This window comes from Solea senegalensis, linkage group LG2 (genome assembly GCF_019176455.1).
Source record: "Solea senegalensis isolate Sse05_10M linkage group LG2, IFAPA_SoseM_1, whole genome shotgun sequence".
In the NCBI taxonomy this organism is placed as follows: Eukaryota; Metazoa; Chordata; class Actinopteri; order Pleuronectiformes; family Soleidae; genus Solea; species Solea senegalensis.
The window spans coordinates 12,864,975-12,889,375 of NC_058022.1; the positions used below are offsets into that span (position 1 = coordinate 12,864,975).

Here is a 24,401-nt window from a genome sequence, read left to right on the forward strand (position 1 = left end):
TTGTTGTAAAGTACAGGGATCTGTTTGACCCATCTATGTTTTGTTTTGTCAGCTCCAGAGGCCTGAGTGCCATGCCAGAGGGGTCTCATTCTGCTCTCCACCAGAGCCCAATGGGGGAAGGTAAGATCAGTGCCATTATTTTGTGTTTGAACTGCCTTGACCACTCTGATAATGTGCAGTCTTAATGATTGGGAGTTGTAATTGTTTTAAAGTTGTAAAGATGGTTTGTGCGGTGTCCCGGTACAGTATGCTAACATGAGTGCAGTACAAGTACACCAGAGGCAAATGGAAAAAAGCCTTGAAATGAAAGAATAGAGGAAATGTAGAGGCTTTGCGAGGCAGAGCTGAGAGAGAGCTATGTACTCCCCTCCTACAGTCCCAGCTGGCAGAGAGGCTCTTTGTGTATCCGTGGAGCTCGGCCAACCCCTTCATACAACTGAAATCATCAAACCGGATTGTATCACAATCACAGTTCGTGAAGGAGGTTGGCCTAGCCAGCGGTGCTGACCTTGGATGTTGAGGGGCCACTTAAATTACATATTATTTTAATGTTATCTTCAGTTGTGGAGCCACTGCATTGACACAGAGACTCTTTGTATCTGTTTGCTTGCCCTGTCCCTCAACCCCCACCCGCTCCCACCCCTCCTCTTCTCTCCACTGAACACATTTGGCTCCAGACTTCGACTTTGGCTGAAGAATACCAGTGTGTCAATGGTTCTCTTTTTCCTCCATGCCTGTCCCTTTGGTTCGGCTTTGGCCAGAGGAGGCCTTTGGCTCAGGCAGACGTGTGCCGCCCTCATGAAAATGTGTCTGTTTGCTCAAAAGGCCACTCTGCACTGACATCATGCTCTCACAGCTTATTTTGCAGCTCAGATGGCTCGTACGAAATCGCATCGACTTGACAGAACTCCCACCGCAACTTTGAGTTTTGTTCATTTTGGAACCCGTTGAAGTTAATGTGTGACTGACCTGGGTCTCCTGCTGTGGATGGATGGATGGTAATTAGGGGGCAGGGCTGTTGGCAGTGCACTATCTATGTTAGGTGATGATTGTATGCGGTCAACAGGCATGAGGAATGCACATGGTTGAAGGAAGCCCCTTGTCTGGTCAAGGCAAACAATAAAAAGGTTGTGGTCTAGCTCCAATTTCTCTCAAGAGTCAAATGTTTTTTCAGTTAAAAGTTAAAAGAAGCTGTTTCGATTGTTTTACCACCACCAGGATTTGGTTGGTGCCAGGCATGATCAGACAAAACCAGTGTAAAGGAAAATATTTGGGCTGTGCTCCAAGATCTACTCAGATTTTCCTTTCAGCTGTTGGAAGTTAGTATTATTTTCATTGTTCTGTACTTTGAATACATTTCCAGGGCAATCTGGATGACGGGAGAAGCGCTGTATAAGGTGATCCCTCCTGATTTCCATCAAAGTCAAACTGTTATCACCGTGATGAATGGGAACTTGCATGATTATTATCCATGTATCACACAAGGGCATACAGTATACTGTGTGACAGTGACACAGCGAGGAATCAGTAGACCTAAGGCTGCATGAAGCAGCTCTCTGAAAGATAAGGGCTCCTGCTGACCTACTTCACCTCATGTAAGAATGTAGCTGCGCGTGCAGAATGTAAAAGGCTTTAAAGGGGTTCTGGAGGGTACGGGTGGATCATCGCCATTCACTGCAGATTTTCCAGATCAGTGAGCAAAGGGCTGTGGACATAGACAAATGATGGTGGCAGGGATGGCTGCATCTCAGAGCGGGCTTGTTAATAGAGAGTCCTGGACTGGAACTCTCTCTCAGCTAAATTGCCTCTAGCAATAATTCCCAGCAGCCTCAGGTGGACCTGAATCATCTCCAGTAAAGTTTGTGTCATGCTCTGACACCTGCTGAAACAGTAGAAACTCCCTTTATCAACCTTGTTTGTGTTTTGTTGCAAAAGGTGTTGCATTAGGTTTATTTAAGTCATTATACATCATAGCTGTTATTGTAACAGGACTTAAAACAGCTCTGTATCTACTGCTTGTGAATGTGGCTTCATTGTTGGGCTCAGGCTCCCGTACCCTCACAAAAGACGATCTCAATGGAAATTATTTTACAGCTCCTACAATGGCATTCCTCCTTATGGAGCTCTTCTGGTGGATTACCCACATTAACTGCAGGCTCTCTACTTCGGGTGTTCCTGTTAGGTGGCCTCTAGGAACTCGTTTGACCCCATAAAACTCTTTATCATCTTCCTCTCTAACACATAATATTCATTTGATGTTTTGCAAGTAAGTACGCTGTGCATCCAGATATTTCAGATACTGTATGACGCTAGTAATAATGTTATTGTGTTAATTTTTTATAATGACATAAACATATTCTGTTTAGTTAAGTGCCAAAGGAAACAGGCACATTCGTATATAATACGTGTTAATAAGGTCTTAAGTACAGGGAAAACAGCATCACACCTTTTATAACACTGCGTGTCATAAACAGCTTGATGTGAAGTAAATGAAGTGTTCCTGCTGACCTCCCCAGCGCCACACTCTCCACACAGCTGTGCTGCCACCAGCCTGTGTGTACTCAGCAGAGAGGCACTAACAGGACAGCAGTTTGGTTGTAGACTGTCAGACTGGTGATAAAGTTCACAATAAGCTCACACCTCAAGGCCCAGATGGCGTGTGTTTGTCTATAGGAAATGTGGGTTTTGAAAAGATCCAGGGCAAGCAGTGTTGCCGGTGCCTGAAGGGTTCATGGAGGGGGAGCTTGTTAACGGAGGAGTATTCTAAGTGGATCATCACATGCCAATGCACTGAGGTCATTTGGCAAGTCTGGATCCTTTAGGAACCACGGTCAGGCACAGGGGAGGTTTACAGGATTAAATTTGACCTTATTTGGGGGGGAGTTTTGTACCTTTGTTACATTGCTAATCCCTTTCTCCTAATCCTTATCTCAAGAAGGGGTTTTATCCTTTGTTATTTCCCATTTGTGCATCACAGAATTATTATATGTCATATTATTTTTCAGACATCCTCAGAAATCTAAAAAACAAACATTTGGAACCAAAAATGTACATTTTGTTTATAAATGAAGCTGCGGTGCAAAACTTGTGGTGATTCATGTTGTTAACCCTAACCTCTGTTTGGTTTCCGTGAAACCAAAATTATATAACATTATTTCTATGCTAAAAAAAAGGGGTTTGCCTAACAATCCTGTCAGGCCTGTCAGAGCGTTTGTGTGTATACAGTGGCATCATAGGGGCTGACAACAGCAAGAATTATTCAAATTACTCAGTGACCCGCTTAAGTTGATCATCTGTCGCCTCTATCTTGACAAATAAATGAATTGTCAACTAATTTTATAGCTGATTAATCAGGGTTTTTTGTTCAGTTTTGTATAATTTTTAGCTTCTTAAAAAGTTTTTTTTCCTTTGTATTAACAAAAAAATCATTAAAACTGAATCATTTTGGTGTGTGGGCAAACATTTGAGAATATCATCATTTTTTATTGCCCAAAAGATGACTGAACCTAACTGACAGATTCATTGATTATGAAAATAATAGTTAGCTGCAATCCCAACCAAAAGTCCGCTATTCTGAGAAACACTGACAGGATCGTTTGGAGTCGATCGGTTTAATTCATTTGGAAATGGTTTGAATGTAACAGACAGTTGGAGATATTTATAAAGTTATGTACTACAGTTTTATCAAAAGTCATGGAAAACCCACACACACACAACAGACTTCCCCCAAAACTTCCCAGCACATTTTGACCTTGACTGTCAGTGTGGAATGCAGGTTCAGTTGTGTGTGTGTGTGTGTGTGTGTGTGTGTGTGTGTGTGTGTGTGTGTGTGTGTGTGTGTGTGTGTGTGTGTGTGTGTGTGTGTGTGTGTGTACTCAGCCTACGTTGTCCTGTGTGGTATATTTACCAACTTTCAGGCTAATTATTAACACAGGATTAAAGACCTGTTGTGAGGCCAAACAGAAGTGTAAATTGAGCTAGTTGTACCGAATAAGAAGACCTTGAAGTGACCTAAATTCTTCCTTCCATCAACAAATAAGAAATAAATCCAGGCCAGCATCTAATCACTAGTGTTCTGGCTCATGCTGTTTGATAATGGTCTGTGAAGACTTGGAGTTTAATCCTTGGAGGCACCTTTTTTTTTTGCTTGTTCTTCCTGCCCTCCAGAGGGGCAGCCATTCATTCACCATGGACAAGGTGGGGAGGAGAACAGCACGAGGCTACCTCCCACTGTCTCCCAACTGCCCCAGCGGGAGGAGATGAGTGCCAGAGGCTGTGGATGGATGGCTATACATGGAAGTTAGGAGTGGATGTTGAGGGGCGGAAGGGCTTTATTAAGATTAAGGAGCCAAACATGATTTGCTCTTCATTTCCCAAGGGAAGCGGGGGTCACCGTGTCTTTAGTTCTGAAACATAAATTAGCCTATTAGTTACCTCAAGAGCCAGTTGGAGGTTTTCTTTTGTCAGCCAATTAGGAGCTAGGAATTTCCACCTTGTTACAGGCAATCATGTAGGAGGTTGAAGTTCTCTCACTAGCCAATGGGAATCTCCAAAACTAGCAACTCTTTTCAAGCAAAAGCTATGAAAAATAGATGAAAAGACGGCAAGAATGTACTTTGCACATACAAACGTTGTCAAGGAAGATAAGGGTGTGTTGCAAAAAGAGTTGCATAATGTACCGAGGGGACTTCATGTGGTGTAGACGTATTCTTCCTCATATTACTTTTGGATTCCAAGACAAGGAATGAATCATCATGATTCAACTACACATGAAGATTACTGATATTTTCACAGTTTTATTACCATCAAGTACAATCAAGCCAGTGTCTGGATAAATATCTCACTCTGACTTAAGATGTGATTCATGGTCCACTGGCTATATATTTATTATTATTTGATACATGAATCAGTGTAAGCTCAAGTAGGAGCGGCTCTGTGAAGGTTAGTACCTGAGCAGGCAAGGGCATGTTTCATCCGTGGGATGTTGCTGTGTCAGAGTGCTGTCATTCTGACTCTCACTGTTTGTTTAATGCTTGTAACTTAACTACTGATGCAAATGGCAGAGGCAGCCCATAGAGGAGCCGAAGTTCCTTTCAGTGGCTGCTGAGAGAGTCTGACGCCGAGTTCGTCTGCACAGAGAATTATTTGCATGCTGAACATAGGCCTAGGCTGTGTTGTTCCCGTTTATACGACGGTGTTTTGGTTAGGATACAGATGGACACAAGCCAGACAGGAATAGACACAGGTAAAATTTATTTAATCCTTGGGGTGATTTTCATATTCCTATCAAGTTTGGATAAAAAATTGTCATACGGATGTTCTTGTTGTGCACACAGCTTCTTTTAAGCTGTGTGCACACCACTCATCTTATTATTGTCTTATTAAAGTGAGGTTACAAAAAATAGAGGGATTGGAGAGGAAGCTCAGAAAATGTTATTGAGTAATACTCCTGGAATTTAATTGTTGTTTTTCAGCCATCATGCTTTGGTGGATGGATCTCATCACTAGCATCTTAAAGGTATGGAAGGACTGAGCCATTAGAACATGCATGAATTACAGTAATTAGAGCATTTATATGTTTGTTTGTTTTTTGTTATACAGAAATGTTGGCTTCAAAAGTCTGAGCGTACCTTCCTATTCAAGTCAACAGGAAAAGTGGTCTTACACTTTTGATCCTCACTGTATAATTAAGCCAACTTGAAGTGATGATCTGTATAACATTACCCATAATTCTGTGTAAAACTCACACTGTAAGTTTCCTAATAATCTAAAGTAGATACTTGAAGTAGTTGATGTACTTAAAGCAAAGACCTTAGTTCCTCTATCCTGTTGAGGTGAGTGTAAAGTGCTGTGAAGGGACAGACTGATTTCACGGTGAAATCCCAGCAAAAAGCCTGGCTCTTGGTTTAGTTGGGTTTTTTTTTTTGATGTTATCTCAGAGAAAGCTATACCTTTGTCCTGTGTAGAATTTGCATTGTTATCTGCATGGAGGCTGGAGGTTTGCATAAAGTGATGTGAGAATGCAAGTCATGTCATCACAGGCTTTAAACTGCGACCAGCAACTAACGTCAGAGCTGTGCACCGTGTCTTATCATGTTCTCAGATAAGGTGGCGAAATGTTGCTATGAATGATACGTCGGTGTACTGTGTGCCAGGTTGTACAGTTTCTATTTGGCTTTCTGACAAAGACTGTTTGTTATATGTGTCTGTCATTGTTCAAGCATGAAAAAATTATTACACAAGGAATCCTCTTTGTCCCATACACCAAGAACGTCACACAGACACCACCTCTGTCATACATGAGAAGGTAGCCTTTTGGAGAAGCTAATAACCAGGTGCTGTAGTATTAATTTCGGAGTTTCTGTGAAGCTCTTGTACCACTTTATTAGGTTAGCATGATGTCAGAGGCAGACGAGTTTATGAAGTGTCTGCATTGTTGGCTCATGCTGTCTCATAAGCTCACACTGACATGAAAACCAGTGAAGCCTTCACAATATTGGCTGTAACTGATTAGTCATCAGTGAGCGAGTATCATGTCTGCTTTCAGCAACAAATCAGACTGAGAACATTGCCTCAAATCACCTGTCGTACCCTCACCCACACATTCATGCTACACGTAGGATCAGTAATATGGTATTTTATTTGGACATCCATTTATTAACTTAGCACAGTTATTTGGTTATCTTTGGTTGTTTTCAGAAAAAACAAAAGCAAAGGAAAGGTCACACTTGTACCATTTTGTAAATGTTAACCTCGGCTTAACAGACCGGAATTCAGAGAATTGCAACGAGGTGTTGGGAGTTTCTTTCTGGAATTCCAACCATTTTTTTTTTCTTTTAGCAACAACATCAGTAATCTGTTCACAACATGCTTCGCAAGAATGTGAGCTTTTTATTTCAGATCGCACAGATCTCTACATTCCGTAAACGGCAATGTTCTTTGTTCTTCTTGAGGTGAAAAGGACTAATTTGAACAAATGCTGCGTTATTGAGGTTAAGAGGCCGACTAAAATGTAGTCCAAATACTATACTGTCTCACCAGCCTCGACTTGGTTAATGGTTATGTGTGTGAGTTAACAACTGTATTGATGCAGTTGTGAAACAAAGGAGAGTGCTGTGTTTTGTTGTGGTCGTATACTTAAGTTGGAAGATGGTGGTGTCTGAATGCAAAAATCAATGGCTGGGCTGAGATGGAATGTTTTTTCGCTGGATTATATGTTTTAACCTTACAAAGTCGTCACCACAACTATTCTCTGATTCTCTATTCTTCAAAGATATGACTTAACAGGTCAGTCCACCGAGCCGTGCAGAAGAAAAAGCCACAAGACGTAGTCTGTAAAGTAGGGCTAATTTAAAATCACATCATCGATAAAACTGGGTTTGAAAATATGTATAAAGGCTTCCCTCGCATATGTGGCTTTTCTTCTTTTTGCCAACTTGGCAGATGCAGTGAATAAATGAAAAAAATACATATTTCATATATTTCATATTTGCCATATTCTGCCAAATGGTAGTTTTGTAGAAAACATATGGTTTAAGCTCTTGTTACAAATACTCTCTGTTTATAGACCTATCCCTGCCAAAACAGCACTGGCATTTGGGCTTTAACGGATAAATCCCATGAACCATTTTCCCTTCCTATAAAGTTAATCGTTGCAAATTGTGCTAAAGAAGCTGAAAGCTTATTTTCCCATTATTAACCATTACGACAATGGCTGTTAATACAGCGAAAGCAGCACTGCACCAGCAGCAGCATGGCAAATAAATGGTAATGACAGGTAAAACACAGACATGTTATTGTATTATTGTAATTTGGTCACATTAAAATGTAACATAAGAATGAACACGAGTTAAATAACGCATAGAAGGTGAAATACAGCCTAATTGTGCTATATTTAAAGTTAAATGTGCACTACGGACTGTATATGTTAGAAAGGATAAATAAAATGCCAGACACTTAACAGTCCTTCTGATGTGACAGCTGGGTGGCACAGTAATGGGCATGGCCTTGACATGGTGGCTACAGATCCCTCAAAGATCCACGATAAATGTTCGCAGATGCCGCAGAGACTCCGTGGCACCGAGCAAGACCAGAATCTGTCTGTATGATGATGGTTGTGCACTAGTGAGAGGAGAGGAGCATCAGAACTCATGACGGGTGTATATGAGTCACAGAGAATACAGTCTGCAGATCACAAGTCGCCGTTGTCCGTGATGACTGGCAGAATGCAAAAACATTGCTGCGTGGTTTATCTCGACCAGGTCATTTGCATTCCTAAGCACAGCCCGTTTTAACAAGGTCGGTGAGTGGTCCACCGTCGTCGTTTTCTCCTGAAACATTTGGCATAAGTGGTATCAGCCTCTGATAATGCCTGCCTGTAGTGCCTCTATCTGAAGTAGTCTATCAGAGCTGTGTTAGGAGCTAGTGCTGGACTAGTTGGACTTGGCAAGTGCATGCTCAAATGCAGTCTGGAGATTGTCTTCAGAAGAGCTCATTTTTACCTGTGTTGTTCCCTCACTTTGAATTTGTGGAATTTTAGTTTTTGTCTGTTTGTAAAGAGCTACATTTTTGCATCACTTGATCATTTATATTCACACAACCAGTGACCTGCCCCCTGTGGTGTTATTGTTAGAGATAGCCTACAGCCAATCAGCATAACACACCATGACCAACGGCTTGAACCAAGTGACACATGCAGTAGTCTTAACTTCCTCTCTGCTCTCTGCTAAGCTTGCCTTTTTTCTTCTCACACATTCACAGTTCACTGCCACAATTATATAAGAGTTGAGCCATAGAGCAGAGCAGAGCACAAAGGACGTTTGGTACGCATGGAACAAAACTACTGTTTTTGCTCAGAAGAGTCATTGATTGATACGATCACAGATTCACAACAGCATCAAAGCACTTTTGTTATCACGCTATTGCAAAATTGACAATGCCATCACATCCCTAATTCTGACCATTGATTAGGAGCCTATGGAAGTAGTGCCGACATGGTGTTGTGCTGCATCTCATCATCCTTTTTTTCTGCACGGAATTGATGCACTCTGTAGCAAGACAGATTTACTGTAGAGTCATATTTGGTGGGAGGAAGAGGAGAGAGGAGGAAGGGAGTTCCACATGCCAGAGACGGGAAAACTCAAAACCGAAAAGTAATGACAGAATTGACAGAGGAAGTGGATGCCTCCCTCGGATTCGTAGTGGTGTTGCGAGTGTAATGGCTTCCCATTACGCTCACAATCAACCCTATGATTTGTCATGGAGCATAATCGGCGGTTTACCCGGCGGTCACGGCTCCTGCTCGCCTCTTCATCCGTTTCTCCTTGTGAGGTTTTTGCGTGAGAACTGTGTCGTTGGGTTTAGCCCAGTTTCAGTGCGAACAAGACTCCTGTGAGCTCAGCACTGACTAATGGAAAGTTTGAAGAAGCCAAAGAGGGTGTGTGTGTGTGTCTGTGTGTGTGTGTCTGAACAAAACAATACAGCTTGATTCTTCACGTGAAGCCAGCTGTGTGTAACACTTATCTCTTTTCTTTGTGACATTGAATATTTAAGATGCTTTACATCAAGTAAGTACTCTCTACAGCATCAGGTGTGTGTGTGTTATCTGCTGCTGAAAATGAGCGCACATGTAAGAATGAACACACATTAAGCTTGTCAACACTGGTGTTATTTTGGCTTCTGACATCAGCTACATCTGTTGGCTATCAACACCAAATTATACTTCTTGTCCCCACTTAGCAATTGCATTCACTTGAAAGGTGTAACTTCATATTTGGCTTAATGGTGCTTGGTGCCCTGTCCATTTGTATTTATGAGCCTGGTGTAAATCACATCACAATGGTCTGTTTCTTTTTGCTGAGCAAAATGGTTTTGACCTCTTTGCCCTGCAAATATTTAAGGAAATGGAGCTCTCTGCTGAGTGGCCACTCGGTGCCCCATTCTAACACACTGCCATGACTTCTTATATGTAGGAAACATTTGTGAGGAAAAATTCCCCATCTGGCCAGGAAGGATGTGAAACTGAATATGAATTCTATTTCTCTTAAATTCAAACGTAGCTCAATGAAGACATATAAACAAACCCCTGAGTGCCTTTCCCTGTTTTTTTTTTCTTTCCATCAGTTTTCCCTCTCTCTCTGTTTTTCCAAGGCTCAGCCTTGGGCATTCAGTCGAACAAGAGGAAATGACCGGGTTTTCCATAGAATATGCTGTGTTGCAATTAGGCCATGTCAGTAATGATTTGAGCTAAGCCTTTTACTGTAAACCACCACTCTGTGTCTCAGCCTGAGAGTATAAACACAAAGCTCAGGGTTTTCTTTATTGATTCATGGGCACAACTCTGTTCAATGTAGCTTGAATCTTTTCTTCTCTTTTTCCAAAATTACATTTATCTGAAGTTGTGCCCAGACACTCTCATACAGTTATGTGCAACGACATTTTAAACAATCTTTTTTTTTACTGGATGAAATACATCAGAGAATCAAAACAGCTTTGTATGTGAACTCCCAGTGCCCCCAAGTTTTATGCCCCATAATGCAAGGCAGTAACTTGCAAAAAATGAGATTAACTCCCACCCTTTAGTCATTATCAGCATAAGACAGCTGTTCTGCAAATGTGAGGATGACATTGATTCATAAATATGATGACACTGATTGAAAAGACCAGGCATAGTAGTTTTGTTATAATAAAAATGTATTTTTTTGGATTATGAAACACTCATCATTTGATTAGTTTGTTTGGCATATCTGGATGTTCAATTGCTGCCTAACATGCATGTAAATACACATTTACAGTATTTCTCAAATTCTAACCCTTGCACCTGTGTTTCTTTTTCTTGTCCCAGAATCTCTTCAGTTGTCCTCGCCCCTCTGCACAAGTGAACATGACCAGACAAATATTGACCTGGGCTCAGACTGTTTCAGCCGGCTATGTGCGGAGCCACTGGACGGAGAGGGTGAACGTCCAGTGAGCCTGGTGTCCACCCTGTCCTCTGACTCGTCTCGCGATAGTCACAGCCTTTTTGGCAGCACCATTGCTCTTCCTTCCTCTACCACGCCGCCCTTACCGTGCGGGGAGGACATAGACTTGGAGCTGAGCCCAGCCGAAGGTAGCAGGGAGCAGACTGGAGACCAGAGTCCCACCCTCGCAAGTACCAGGAGCCGCTGGCAGGAGCGGCTGGAGTCCAGGGCGATCGGCAACCAGTGGAATAACAACAACGCCGCCTCCAACAGGAAAGCAAGTCCTGACATTCCTCACATCCCTGATTTGCCAGTCGTCACAGGCACTATGGCGCCCAACCCGAAGTTGACCTATGTAGACCGTGTTGTCATGGAGATAATTGAGACAGAGCGCATGTATGTGAAGGACCTGCGCAGCATTGTAGAGGTGAGTGGATGTCAGTGTACGCCAACTGTGTCCACACTGAATTTTCCTTCACTTGCTGCCAAGTATTCACTGTAAGCCAGTTGATGTTGTAGAGTTAATCATTAAGTATTCAGTGGATTTAAAGCACATGTTTTACTTGGATTAATGTGCAGCTATGACTCAATGTCTGCAGCACACTTTCAAGATAAATTACTGACTTTTGGTCTGGCAGGAGCCGGAATAGGGGAACTGAGTTTAACAGGTGATAAGATAAAAAAATGTATACTGGGTTCTATGGAGCTTTTGGCACAAATGAGTCTAATATATAAAAAAAACATCAAGTAGATTCTCCCCCCTTTTTTTTGCATAAAAGCTTCTGTGCCTTGTTTAGAGATTTCTAGTTAGAAATAGGCTTTGGTGTTTATGGGTTGGTCATTGTTTTTTCTGTATATTTATACTGCAGTGAAACTTTACAGCTTGTGCAGCCCATTGTGGGCTGTGCTCATATCTGGAGTTCAAATACAGTTAAAACTGGGACACGGTGCTGGTCTATGATGGCAAGAAACCTGGGATCTCCAATTTTATTCGAAGATAGAAAAACATGAACTCAGAGATGTGAATCAATGGAAACTGGACCAGGAGGGATGCTTTTACTTATTTAACAGACCACTTATCGCTTATCACTTTTTCTGCTTTCGTAGTCTGGAAACGACTCCCAGACTAAGAAGCCTCCCTGGCTTTTAATGGTCTGCTTTTGCAGAAGCAATCTGCTGTCAAACAGTCTCTGCTGCACTGCTGGTAATGTCTTTAACATGTGAAGCATTTCACAGACTGACTGGCAGTAAACCAACAAGCACCTCTCCACACCTTGTCTCCAGCCGCGCTGGCGTCTGGCAGTTGTTGTGGAAGGGGGTGCTTCCCTCACTGTAGCTTGAATAATGAATTGCTTCGGACAAACACTTCCATGACTTTAAAACAGTTTCAGTTGAAGGAGCAGCAGCAGCAGCAGCCTCGCCTGGCCCCTCTCACACAGCCCCTGCAGCGAGCTTCAGCCCAGCCTGAGCTTTCAGGGCCTCCATGCCAACACAAACACCTCCAACTTTGCACCAACTGGAGAATAACAACAGTGAAAGGAGAGCAATTGTATTTTCCATTGACTGCAGTGTGGGAACACAGTCCAGAACAAACGTGGCCTTATATGATTACAATATGGCGTCGGTCAAATCGATCCCATGCAGTTCATTTTGATTTCACACCAAGCTTAGAATTCTACGAAGATGTGTGAAAGTCCTTTCCTTCATCTGGGAATTGTTATTTCAGCAAACTACAGTAATTCAAAGCTTCCCCTTGATATTGACTCTTGTCTGGAGCAGCTGTTTGAAGCCGCGTCCTCTCTCTGCTTTTTTAGTTCTATTGAATAACTTGCTCTCATATCTTTTGACTCTTTGCTTTATCCATGGAGGAATGTTTTGAGAACAGCTGTTTGACCCAGCTGGTCTCGCATGTCTAAATAAAACCCTCAACAACCAACACCTGATCTGAACACACCCAGAAGAATGATTTAAACAAGAATTGTTGTTGATAGTGAAAGAATTGGGATTGATAGTCAAGCTTATGTCTGACATTTGTTTTAATTCTAGGTAAGAATTTATGATTCCATCATTTGGTGCCTTTTAAGGTAAAACGTTGCTGGCTTGTTCAGTAGCTCTGTCTCGTTTGTTTTTGGACAGTCAGAAGTTGTGAAATGAACCGGCAGAACTGATCCATATAGCCCGTTTTTGTTGCACAGTAGTCTGCCACGTAAAGGGTGGAGCTAGACACACTGCTGTCTGCTGATTGGTCGACAGAGAACTATCATTTGGAACAGAATGGGAACAAAATGTGCCACATTTATTACATCAGTGCACAGTAACATGAACTATGGGCTGCACTGCTTCATACTAACATGATGTCATGCTATTTATGTACAGTAGCCGACATGGCGGTCTCTATCTGCCGCAGCAAACACCGTTTATAACAACAAAGCTATTTGCAGTGTAAGCTGTGAGACGCCACACGTGGCATTAAATCTCTCATGCTATGCTAAAGGTCACAGGTGTTTGGTGCAACAACAGTGGCAAGTTTTTCCATCGGCGACGAGCAGGCGCCCCTGCAGGACTGCAAGTCAGCGTTAATCTCACTGCAACTGAAATTCTTCATCCATGACCAGCTGCCCTGCAGGTCATTCAGTCGGTGCAGTGTGATGAATCTACCCCTCATCTGGTCCGGCTCCATGTGTGTGTTAGAAGTGCATTGTTTGGAAGGCAGGGTGTTTGTGTGTGCATAAGCTGTTTACTGGTAGATTCTTCATACAATCACCGAGTGGATGTGGGTTTGTCTCTTGTCATTTACTCCCCCGCTGGTTTGAAGTTGTTTGCAGCTGCAAAAGTGCACAGTTGACCGAGAGAGAAGGCAATCCTCCAGATGTTGGAATATTTTGTTGCTCTGGTTTTATTTATTTTTATCCACCTTTGAATAGATCCAGAGGGATTTGTGTCCAGGGAGGCAAACATGCCGTGCCGAAGGTTTATGGTCTGGTACAACAGAAGCCTCTTGCACAGGCTGCTTTCTCAATGGAACAAATCCTTAAAAGGATACTTTGCACCTCGCATAAATGTCGCTACCTTGTAAAATATTGACATGTATGTTTAACATACAGAAAAGCCTGGAATTGTCTGTTCATGAACGTTAGATCAGTCCTGTCCCCGTTACACAACTGTTGAATCCCTTATTTTAACCAAATGTCATGAGAAAATGGACCATTCATCATAGAGGTTACACTGTAGGAAGGTTGCAGGCACAGAATTGTCTCTATGTGCATGCCCCCTCTACAGGTAGGATTGTGCAAGTGCCCAAATGAAGACTGTAAGAATGTCAACAAATACTGAAATGAGCTGCATTTGCTGTTTTTTCCAGGACTATTTGGCTCACATTATCGACATGAGCAACCTTCCCATACGACCAGAACAAGTGTGTGCCCTGTTTGGAAACATAGAGGACATCTACGAGTTTAACAGGTACTTCATCAGCCAAAACGTCAACAGAATCATTCATTTTATTTTTGTCTCAGAGGGTTTTGTTCACAAGTCACAAGCAGAGTAGGCTGGGCTCAGTTATCCTAGTACTTTTCCTCTGAGCAAGAACTAGTCTCACGCATTATGATTTATATGCTCTCTGTTATTCTGCTGTTTGAGTGTAGATAACATAAGGAATGTTAAGAATTCATGACTTTGACTTGCTGCATTCTGAGACTCAAAGCAGATACAGGGAGGAGCAATGGAGCAACGCACTCGACAGTAAACACTTCCTTACAAAAATATGGTATAGGTAGTTTAATAGTGAATCATCTGTGGTGGCAGCAGCTGCTCAGTGGTGACCAAACACGGATTAAGATTCCTCTTCCCTCCCACAGTGAAGAGGAAATGTCAAGGCTATTGTACAGCTCTGAACCACAAACAAAGATTATTTGAATTCTATTATTTGGGGATTCTAAATTGTAATTTTCAGAGTGGTGATGCTTTTCCATGGCTGTGCCAATATGTACTTCAATTACATAAAAGTTTTGGTCGGGAAGTGTTGATTTAGGGTCCATTACCCATACATTTTTGTAGCCTTAGAAGAATGTACTTTAGGCAAGGGCCTTGCTTCACAGATGTTGCATCATCATGTTTCTACAGTAACATGACAGTTTAGCATGTAGAGGTGGAAGTGTAGTACTCCATCAAGGACAAATGGTGTCCTTTCTGGTATGCAAAGGCCACTGTAGGTCCCTGATATGTGTGGGAAAGGGAGGAATGAGCAGAGGAATCCTCCGTGAGTTATAATCTGCAGTCTCACCGTTAAATTTCACCAATTCTTACACACTGGACCTTTAATAGTTGAAAGAGTTGACCATAGTATATTCATTTTACACATGGTGAACCATTCTCTCTCTCATTCACACCTTTGGTCAATTTAGTCCGTTTAGTCCGTTTCAGAGTGAATGCAGGATGCTTTTTGCGTATGATTCTCCTATTTTAATTCATGTCAACTGAAGTGGTTTCATGTGTGCAGTGGTATTATTCCACAGTGACCCTCCCTTCACATGTCCTCACTTAGTCATGCATATTTTTATTTCAGTGGTGTCACAATACATGAAGCTTTTAAGAGCCATTCCAGGGTCAGGTGATGTTGTATCCAGGCTCTTGATAAATCATGTTCTTTATTTGACTGTCTGTATGAAGAATTTGAAGTCTTACACAAGTGTGAAGTGTTGAAATACAAGTGTTGTATGCAACAGTGTGTGCTGCCCTCTAGTGGTATCATTATGATGTCCAAATCTGACTTCATTCTTTCTTTTCTTCCCTCCCTTGTGGTTCAGGATATTTTTTCCTGATTTGGATATTAGATTAGCAAGTTCATTATCTTGTGTTTCGTTCTGCATTTTCAGCGAACTATTGCAGTCTTTGGACATGTGTGAGTACGACCCCGTGGCCATAGCCAGATGCTTTGTAGATAAGGTGAGTTAAACTATCCGTATCGCAGCAATACCCAAGGGAATGAACCACCACTGATGTGTTTGTCTGCTTTGTGTCTCCTCAGAGTGAATACTTTGAAATTTACACTCAGTATTGCACCAACTATCCAAAGTAAGTAGCTTGAGATTATTAGAGATATTGGGTGTGTGACGCCAGATGAGCTGATTCCTTTCATTGTCTAATTGTACGACTTGTAGTTCAGTGGCTGCGCTGACCGACTCCATGAGGAATAAGACTTTAGCCAAGTTCTTCAGGGATCGACAGGCCGCCCTGAAACGCTCCCTCCCTTTGGGCTCGTTCCTGCTCAAACCAGTTCAGAGGATCCTGAAATATCATCTGCTACTGCAGGTACAGCATGTCCTCCGCGGTCCCATGGACTTCCTTTGAAATTTATGCCCGCAGGGCCTGAGATTTGATTCTTTTATTAATGTTGTATAAGGACTGGGCAATAGATTGGTATTTTTTAAATAAGTGACATGAGGCAAGATATTCCCTTTCATTTTGGATATCATTGTATCCTTTGCAAAGGCTTTTCTTTTATTTTAGAGTATATTAGAGTATCTATTTGGGAGATTATTTATAAGCTATATTGCCCAGCCCTATGTCATATAAAGGAGTCGGTGTCATGCTCAACCACAATGAATTTCGACAAACTCGTCAAAATGCTTAATGACTTTGAGGTAAATTGTAATCAGACGACTGATTAAAGTGGTACTAACTGTCTCTGTTGTCTATTAAAGGAAATCGCGAAGCACTTTGACCCAGATGAGGAAGGCTATGACGTGGTGCAGGAGGCCATAGACACCATGACAGGAGTGGCCTGGTACATCAACGATATGAAGCGGAAACATGAACATGCTGTGAGAGTGCAGGTCAGACGGAATAACCACACATTCGTCCGTGTCATTTTTGTGCTGATATACTTTTCGCCGCACTGTGAATTAAAAGATGTATGAGGACTTTTCTCGTGTACGCCTCCTCCAAAAATCCACCTTTTTTGAGAATTTGGATTTGATCTCTACACCATTTTTTTAATGATGAGATGTTGAGCGACCATTCCAGTTTTACTGATGTTGTATAAGGTTTGCAGATCAATGCTGACCCTGCGCTGACATTTATAGTCTTTCATGATGAAGAAATGCAGCTGAGAGGATTTGTATGGAGCTATGTGTTTTTCATGTGCGCTCACAGGAGATACAGTCTCTTCTGATCAACTGGAAGGGTCCTGACCTGACCACCTATGGAGAGCTGGTGCTGGAGGGCACCTTTCATGTCCTGAGGGCAAAGAACACCCGGACGCTCTTCCTCTTCGAAAGGATGCTCCTCATTACCAAGAAAAGAGGGGAGCACTATGTCTACAAGGTTCACATCTCGGTATGGTTCTTAACATTTCTATTCAATTAATAAGCGGTTTTATGGTTTAGAAATGAAGACAAGGGTCAAACGAGTGACAATATTGTGACAAATTTGAGTGAAGCTACATGTCTGCATTCTCTGTGGTTGCAGTGTTCCACCCTAATGCTACTTGACAGTGCCAAGGATCCCCTGCTCTTCAGTGTCATCCATTTTAAGCATCCCAAGCAACCCCATACAGTGCAGGTAAATGTGAAAACCAGTAACTGTTAACCTTTTTTCTTCTGCAGCACGGCCACAGTTAGATCTCTCTCTCTCACACACACACACACGTGTGTTTGCACAGCATTCACAGTGAGGACCCTCATAGACAATAATGCATTCTCTAGCCCCTTACCCTAACCTTAACCATCACAACTAAACCCAGATTTAAACATAACCCTGAAGCTAGGTCTTAACTTAAATACTTCCATATAGTTTATACATTTTTCGGTCCTTATAAAGCCACAAATACTAGAACACACACTCACACTAATGCTTTTCAATAAGCTGTTCAGGAATATGAGAAAACACCTGCTGTGCAGAGCTGAGCTCTGTATCCTGTTGCAATGTTCCACCGTATATATGTGTATATTTTGTTTTTTATATAAATTGTAGCCATTGCAATCTAGTAATTGTGTTATTTGAAAGAGTCTTTTTTTTAAAATGACAAGTGCTTTTTGTTCCAGGCCAAGTCAATAGAAGAGAAGCGAGTCTGGGCCCATCACATTAAGAGACTCATTCTTGAGAACCACAACACCATCATCCCTCAGAAGGTAAACAAAGTCAGCCATCACTCAAACACACATGTCCTTGGCTGCTGAACAACTGCTTTTTTTATTTTTATTTCATGGCACTGTCTCTCGCTATTTCTTTAAAGGCAAAGGACGCCATACTGGACAATTCAAACTGTGAGTGTTACAAAACTGTAACGGTGTTTTATGCAAAGACCACGTTTAACTGTATCCATGGTAACTAAAGATGATGCTTGCAAAAAAAAAAGGAAAAAAGAGAGAAATTTAATTTACCTTAAAGGGAATAGCCCTTAATGCATCTATGTGGGGAAAATAGTTTTTGTAATTACATCCCTCACTGTAATGGCATATCTCTCTATTGCTCAGACCAAGGGAAGCACCAGTACAGTCCTGAGAGGCTGAGCAGAGCTGAGTCCTGTCAGGCAGATGATTTCTATCTCGGTGGACGAAAGGGTAGAAGAAGATCAGGTATGTGTGACCCCGTCATGTTTTTGTCAAGTCACAAACAAACAATTCTCCCTGTATTTTGCATTAATCAGACGTCGTAAGTCATCACTCAACACTTAAGTTTTTCGACCTTCAATTTCTCTCCTTTCAGAGCCTGCGAAACAAATCATGAGGAGCACAAAAGGTTGGTAAATGGTAGAAATTTATGTCACAGGATGTTCGGAGGGCAGATTTATTAACGCTAGCCAAGGTTTTTTTGTGTCTGTCAAATAAGAGCTTTTCATATCTCCATTACACTTCTGCTTTGTTCTCCCACAAAGACACCTGGAAAACAGATCAAAAGACAAACATGTACTCACTCCCACTCCACCGGCCTCACCCCATAATGAGGTTAATTATATGCCACATTGGCCCAAGGCTTTGTCGCACACACACGCGCTCTTTTTACCGTTTTTACCCTCAGATCTGTGCAACTTTCGGTTCTTGTGTTTTCTTTACTGGTCCATTTTTGAAAGAGAAAATCCTCTGTGTTCTCTTTGCTGCGATTCTGGATGAGTTTTTGAGCCAGTGTAATGAAAAAACAATGTTCATGTCAGCCTTGCCATCCCAGTGAGGGAGTAGGTCAGCACATCCTGGCTAATTGAATCAGGTCCACTTTGAGAGGAAGATCTTTCTAATTGGTATTTATCTAATCACACGGCCTCCTTTAGGTCTGGGCCAGAGTAACTAATGTCTCATCTGTGGAGGCAGAGATTGTGTCCTGTCCATAATTTGTAAAAGATGCATGGCATTCAGGTTATTTTCTCCTGTAATATTTGATGTTCTTTGTTTCCAGTTATTGACATTCTCATTTGTTTATCTCTCCTATTTTTTTTATCTTCGTTCTCCATGCAGCCGTGTTGAAGGTAAGCCTCTGAAATCCAAATGTCGTCTTTTGTGTGTTTAGGGCAGTGTGCCGTGGTGAGATATGGTTTACCTGGTTTTGACTCGGCAGTGTAAACTTTCAATTTCTAATTGTAAAACAAGTGTGACCAAAAATTGAGAACCCTTATCTGCTCACCAAATACTTATCATGTCAAATCATATCTCACCCCAAAGCTAAAGCAGCTTTCAAAGTGAATCCATCCCATTTACAGCCTTGTAATCACCAACATGGCTCCAGCACTGGCTTGCTATAACAATCCACATGTCTCTCATGACTTCACGCTTACAGCATGCAGACAGTGAGGGTGCACTGCTGGGGGATAGATGCTCCCTTCAGCCAGCCACTAGTGTCAGTACGCTGGCTTCCGTTCTTGGCGAGCCCCAGGCTGAGACGCCATGTGTGGACCACCTAATTCCTAGGAGGGACTCTCTGGAGCAGCTAAGTTCCATTGACAGTGGCCCGAAACTGGGTTCTTCGCCCAGTGAGGGGGGGATGGAGCTGGAGAAGGCAGAGGAAAATGATGAGGAAGAGGGGGACAGTTACAAGGAAGATATACTGATGGGAGACGACCAGGTAGCCGACTTTGCCAGTTCAGTGCTGGCAGCCATCTCCTGCTGGCACTATAGAGCCAAGGCTTTGCTTTCTACTCACTTCACAACGGTGAGGGTTTCTGCCACCCACGGGTTTCCTATTTGCTCCTCATTCCACTGGCTCACCCTGCCACTTTTTTCCTCCCATGCAAGCTCTCATCCCACCCTTCATAAACAGAACAAACTAACACCTGCTACCCTTTTGCACTGGGCACATTTGTATGTCTCATTGATGATTTGCTGCCATTGAACCGCATGAAAGTGCATGGATGTCCCCCCCCATTGTCAGTGGACTGAAGAAAGGTATTGGTGCAAACATGATGCATGTCTTTGCTTGTGTTGTTTTTGCTTTGGAGCTGAAGGTCATCCCTCATGTGCATGTGCTCTGCTCCCGTGTCCGTCTGTTTTCCTCATGTGTACGGTTCCACATGCTCTGTGTGGTAATTATTTTTGGGACATGATTGATGTTGGAGCTTGTGCTGTTGGAACTGTGCCTGCATTTGCATTGAAACGTTGAAGTGGCTCACCGTGCTCTGTTAAATGTTATTTGACTTCAAAGGTTAATGTAGCCGTCTGATTATATGATTATTACTATAGTAAAAGCTTTGCTCTTTGATAATCCTTTCCCCTTCTGAATTATCATAATAAAAAACGGCTTTGTTGGGGTTATTTATCATTCCACTACTGATTCTGAATATGTATAATCACACCTCATTTCAATTGAAAGACTTTCATCGTAACTATTGAAGTGGGTGTTTTGAAGAGTGACCTGAATACACATTAAACGTTAGCCGTTTAATGTGTATTTGTAAAAGATTCTTCGAGTGAAACGTCTGAGTTTAATGTTTAATCCTTTTCAGGACGATCACAACAGAGACATGAGTGACAGTACGCTGAGAGAGGAGTCGGAGACTTACGGGGAGGAGGAAGAACATGCGGACGTGGCTGTGAAAAAAAAACGATCCACACAGGTAGTCAATGACGCCTTGTAAAATGTGCTCACGCGTCGTTTTCAGCATCTTTTCCACACATCTCTGAGGTCATGTGACACTTATGTTTATTCATTTGTCCAACAATGCCTATCGACAACCTAAACAGCGTTTTCTTTAAATCTAACCATACCACAATTTAAATCCTGGCCCAACACTTAACCAGCTCTTTTGAAATGAGGTTCTGCCTCATTTGAGATCAGGTTTTGGGTCCTCATGAGGACTACTGGTCCTGACAAGGTCAGTGTTTATCCCAGAAAAAGGTCTTAACAAATACAAGTATACACACACATGCTGCTGCTCTGTGGCCAGCACTCCCACAGAGGAAGATTATTTGATTTGGAGGTCAGGCTGCTGTTCTTACCCAATTCTCACGGCGACTTTATGAAACAGCGACTGCTTCTGAGCAGAGCGTGGGTTGTTACTCTTCTTAACCTTATCGCCGCCACACAGAGCTGCACTTTTAGCCATCACAGGCACTCCAGAGGAGCAGACGGCACCTGAAAACACATTAAGGCAATTGTCAGACAAGGGTGACATCAGGTGTGTGTGCTCTGTTGAGGGCACGTGTCACTAACGCTGAGATCCACAGACATCACTGTGTTAACCAGTAAAATCCAAAGGTAAATCATTATTAGCAGCCGCTATACCAATGTCTGCAAGTTTGCAAACACTCTTTTCATGTTTCAGGTCAATGTGGAGAAGCATCAAGCAAAGAAGAGTGATCATCTGGAGATGCACTACTCCCAGAGTCCGAAGTCTCCCGTCTCGCCTGCTTCACAAGACTCAGACGCCACAGAATGTCAGGATACCTCGAGAGAAACTGGAGAGGAGGAAGAAGGCGGAGAGAGCGACACCTCTAGTCTCCAAGTGGAGGAGACGAGTGTAATAACAAATGGGGAGCTCTCAGAGGAGGAGGAGGATGTGTTGGTCTGTAAAAGCATCCTACCATCGTCCGTGTTGGACCAGGCGAGTGTGATAGCGGAGCGCTTCATCAGCAGCTTGTCCAGACGGAGCAGTCTGGTTTCAGAGGACCTGGGTTCCCTCGCCTGCCCCTCACCGTCGGCAGACAATGAGGTCTTCAAAAGTCCCTCTGCCTGCATAGACTTGGAGAAACAAACACAAATGTTTGACAGCTCCACTCCAGAGCCTCAGGCAACCTCAGAGGCACACCGGTCTACACCCGCACATGGTCCTGCACTGAACGTCTTCACTGAAGGAGAACGGAGGTCCACGCTTTCCAAACAAGATCGCCTCCTCATCCACAAGATCAGGAGATACTACGAGCATGCAGAACACCAGGATGCAGCTTTCAGCATCAAGCGCAGGGAAAGTCTCTCCTATATCCCAGCAGGTCTGGTGAGACACCTGAGCCAACAGCTGAACAGCGTTCCTCAGGAGAAGGCTGTTCCAGTCCACAAGAAAGTCTTATCTAGGAACCGACCCACTTCCTGGTCTGTTTTTGACCTTCCTGGACTAGAAAAGAGTCGAAACACTGAAAATTGTCGGAAAAGTGAAACACAGAAAGAAGTGGAAGTAAAGGCTAGATCTCAGAGCATCTCTGAAGCCTCAGCCACAGAAGAAGAGTTCAGACCCTCATCAGACATGCTCAAGGTCTGGCAAGACATGGAAATGGAGGAGGAGAGCCAGGAAGTCCAACAGCCTGAAGAGGAGGAAGTTGATGATGTGAAATTAGAAGCAGCAAAGGACACAAGCCTAGACTCTCTAGATAATGAAACTGATGAGCAACCACAGCATAATTTAGAAGAGCATGAATTATGCACTGCCTCAGACAGCTCCTCAGTCTCATCACCCGACACAACTTCACGACCCACACAGGTGGAATCTGGTCAAGAGTCTAAACCAAGTAAGACTTTTGTGACACAAGAAAATAACCATGTCTGCCACGAGCAGCTACCAAAGAGCATTAGCTTCCGAACGAGTATTGACGAGGACCAGATCCTGCAAGACATGGGAAAGATGAAAAACAAGGTGTTCCAGCTGGCTCGTCAGTACAGCCAGCGCATCAAGAACAACAGACCTATGGTCTGGCAAAGGAACCGAGATACAGCGAATCAACAGAGCTTCAAGAACATTTCTACTGTCCATGAGGAGAGGATGCAGCTGAGGAAGAAAGGTACATAAGCAGCTGTTCATAACTGTATTATTTATCACATGTAATCATGTATGGATAAAACTGAAAAGAATTCTGTGTTTTGTTTTGTTTTGAATGAATGCAGGCAAACACAACCTGAGATTGCCCTTGATTGCGTGCGATCAGATGGTCATCCATGAAGTGCGCTCCCCAAGTCCAGTCCAGACTCCCAACTCTTGTTCCAGCTCTCAGAGCACAGTCTCCTGCCCACAAAGCCCACAAGCAGACACTTTCCACTGGCCCCACGTGCAGGAGCTGCGCTCCAAATACACCTCGCCCTCAAAAATAACCCGTAGCTGCACAGACGGGCTGTTGGAGTCCTGCAGGAACGTGTGCAATGGCTGCTCACACACGTACAGTAGCTCCTCAGACCTTCACAAAGATCTGTCGGACTTTCCGAGAACACATTCTGAAAGTTGTTCTGTAGTCGAGGGCAGGCCCCCGCTTCAGCCCCTGCTGTGCAGGTGGAACTCTTTGGACCACATGCTCGGGTCTCTTCCTCTCCATGAGGTACAGAACCTTCAGGAACCCATGAGGACCAACCTCCACGACGGGGACCGTCTCACCCAGGATGACATGGACTGTGCAGAAAAGTGTGACATCCTGAGTTCAGGGAAGATGTCAGAAAGTAATCTAGTGAAAAGCTTACGGGAGAAGTTCCAGAGCTTAAGCACAGGCTCGTGAACATTTCAGGACCTCTCACCAAAAACAATGCAACTTGTTGTCTGCACAATGTTTTTTTGTACTGGGGACATTTATCCATGATTTGTGTTGTTGTCAATCTGAAAGGGATTTTATGGTCAGTGGTTAGTTTTATCTTTTATGAGAGGGAAGTGAATTATCTTTAAAAAAGAAAAAAGGTTTATTGCATTATTTGGACATCAGGTATTTGCCTGCACTGTACATTAAAAGGTTTATGTAAAAGAAAATTGTACATATTCTCCTGTATCAGTTAAAGATCCAGGTCCTACTTTTCTTCAATTGTATGCATCTTTTTTGGGGGGGTCCCACGGGGGTCCCACCCATTGATGGTGATTCTCGCTACTATTGTTGTTAAGCATGTAAACCATCAGCTGGTGAAAAGGAGCTGACATTTATCCATGTGAATGCTTTTGTCTCTGACTGAACGCCAAAGAGTTTTCTTTTTTTTTAACACTTGTACACTTTTTAATGCATGTGGTCACAGCAGTAACTGCCCCACCCTCCACATTCACTGTAGCTGCTTCTG

At 42.9% G+C, this 24,401-nt stretch overlaps 1 protein-coding gene across 4 annotated transcripts in view; it reads left to right on the forward strand.

Annotated features, from left to right (window-relative positions):
- LOC122765498 (pleckstrin homology domain-containing family G member 3) overlaps positions 1-24,395 on the forward strand; it is a 29,773-nt gene extending 5,378 nt beyond the window's left edge. Inside the window, exons 2-19 of one of the 4 annotated variants that reach the window (XM_044019774.1) lie at positions 53-120; positions 10,844-11,385; positions 14,320-14,420; positions 15,833-15,902; positions 15,985-16,031; positions 16,118-16,268; positions 16,661-16,792; positions 17,112-17,294; positions 17,427-17,519; positions 18,002-18,088; positions 18,193-18,223; positions 18,434-18,535; positions 18,666-18,698; positions 19,409-19,419; positions 19,728-20,099; positions 20,890-21,000; positions 21,709-23,155; positions 23,259-24,395. In XM_044019774.1, the coding sequence (XP_043875709.1) occupies positions 72-120; positions 10,844-11,385; positions 14,320-14,420; positions 15,833-15,902; positions 15,985-16,031; positions 16,118-16,268; positions 16,661-16,792; positions 17,112-17,294; positions 17,427-17,519; positions 18,002-18,088; positions 18,193-18,223; positions 18,434-18,535; positions 18,666-18,698; positions 19,409-19,419; positions 19,728-20,099; positions 20,890-21,000; positions 21,709-23,155; positions 23,259-23,857 (4,161 nt within the window). In that variant the 5' untranslated portion in view covers positions 53-71 and the 3' untranslated portion in view covers positions 23,858-24,395. Of the gene's footprint in view, positions 1-52; positions 121-5,499; positions 5,519-10,843; positions 11,386-14,319; positions 14,421-15,832; positions 15,903-15,984; positions 16,032-16,117; positions 16,269-16,660; positions 16,793-17,111; positions 17,295-17,426; positions 17,520-18,001; positions 18,089-18,192; positions 18,224-18,433; positions 18,536-18,665; positions 18,699-19,408; positions 19,420-19,727; positions 20,100-20,889; positions 21,001-21,708; positions 23,156-23,258 lie in introns of those variants that run through there. The other 3 variants (XM_044019775.1, XM_044019777.1, XM_044019776.1) reach the window with 3 other exon arrangements.
- Positions 24,396-24,401: the final 6 nt, after the last annotated feature.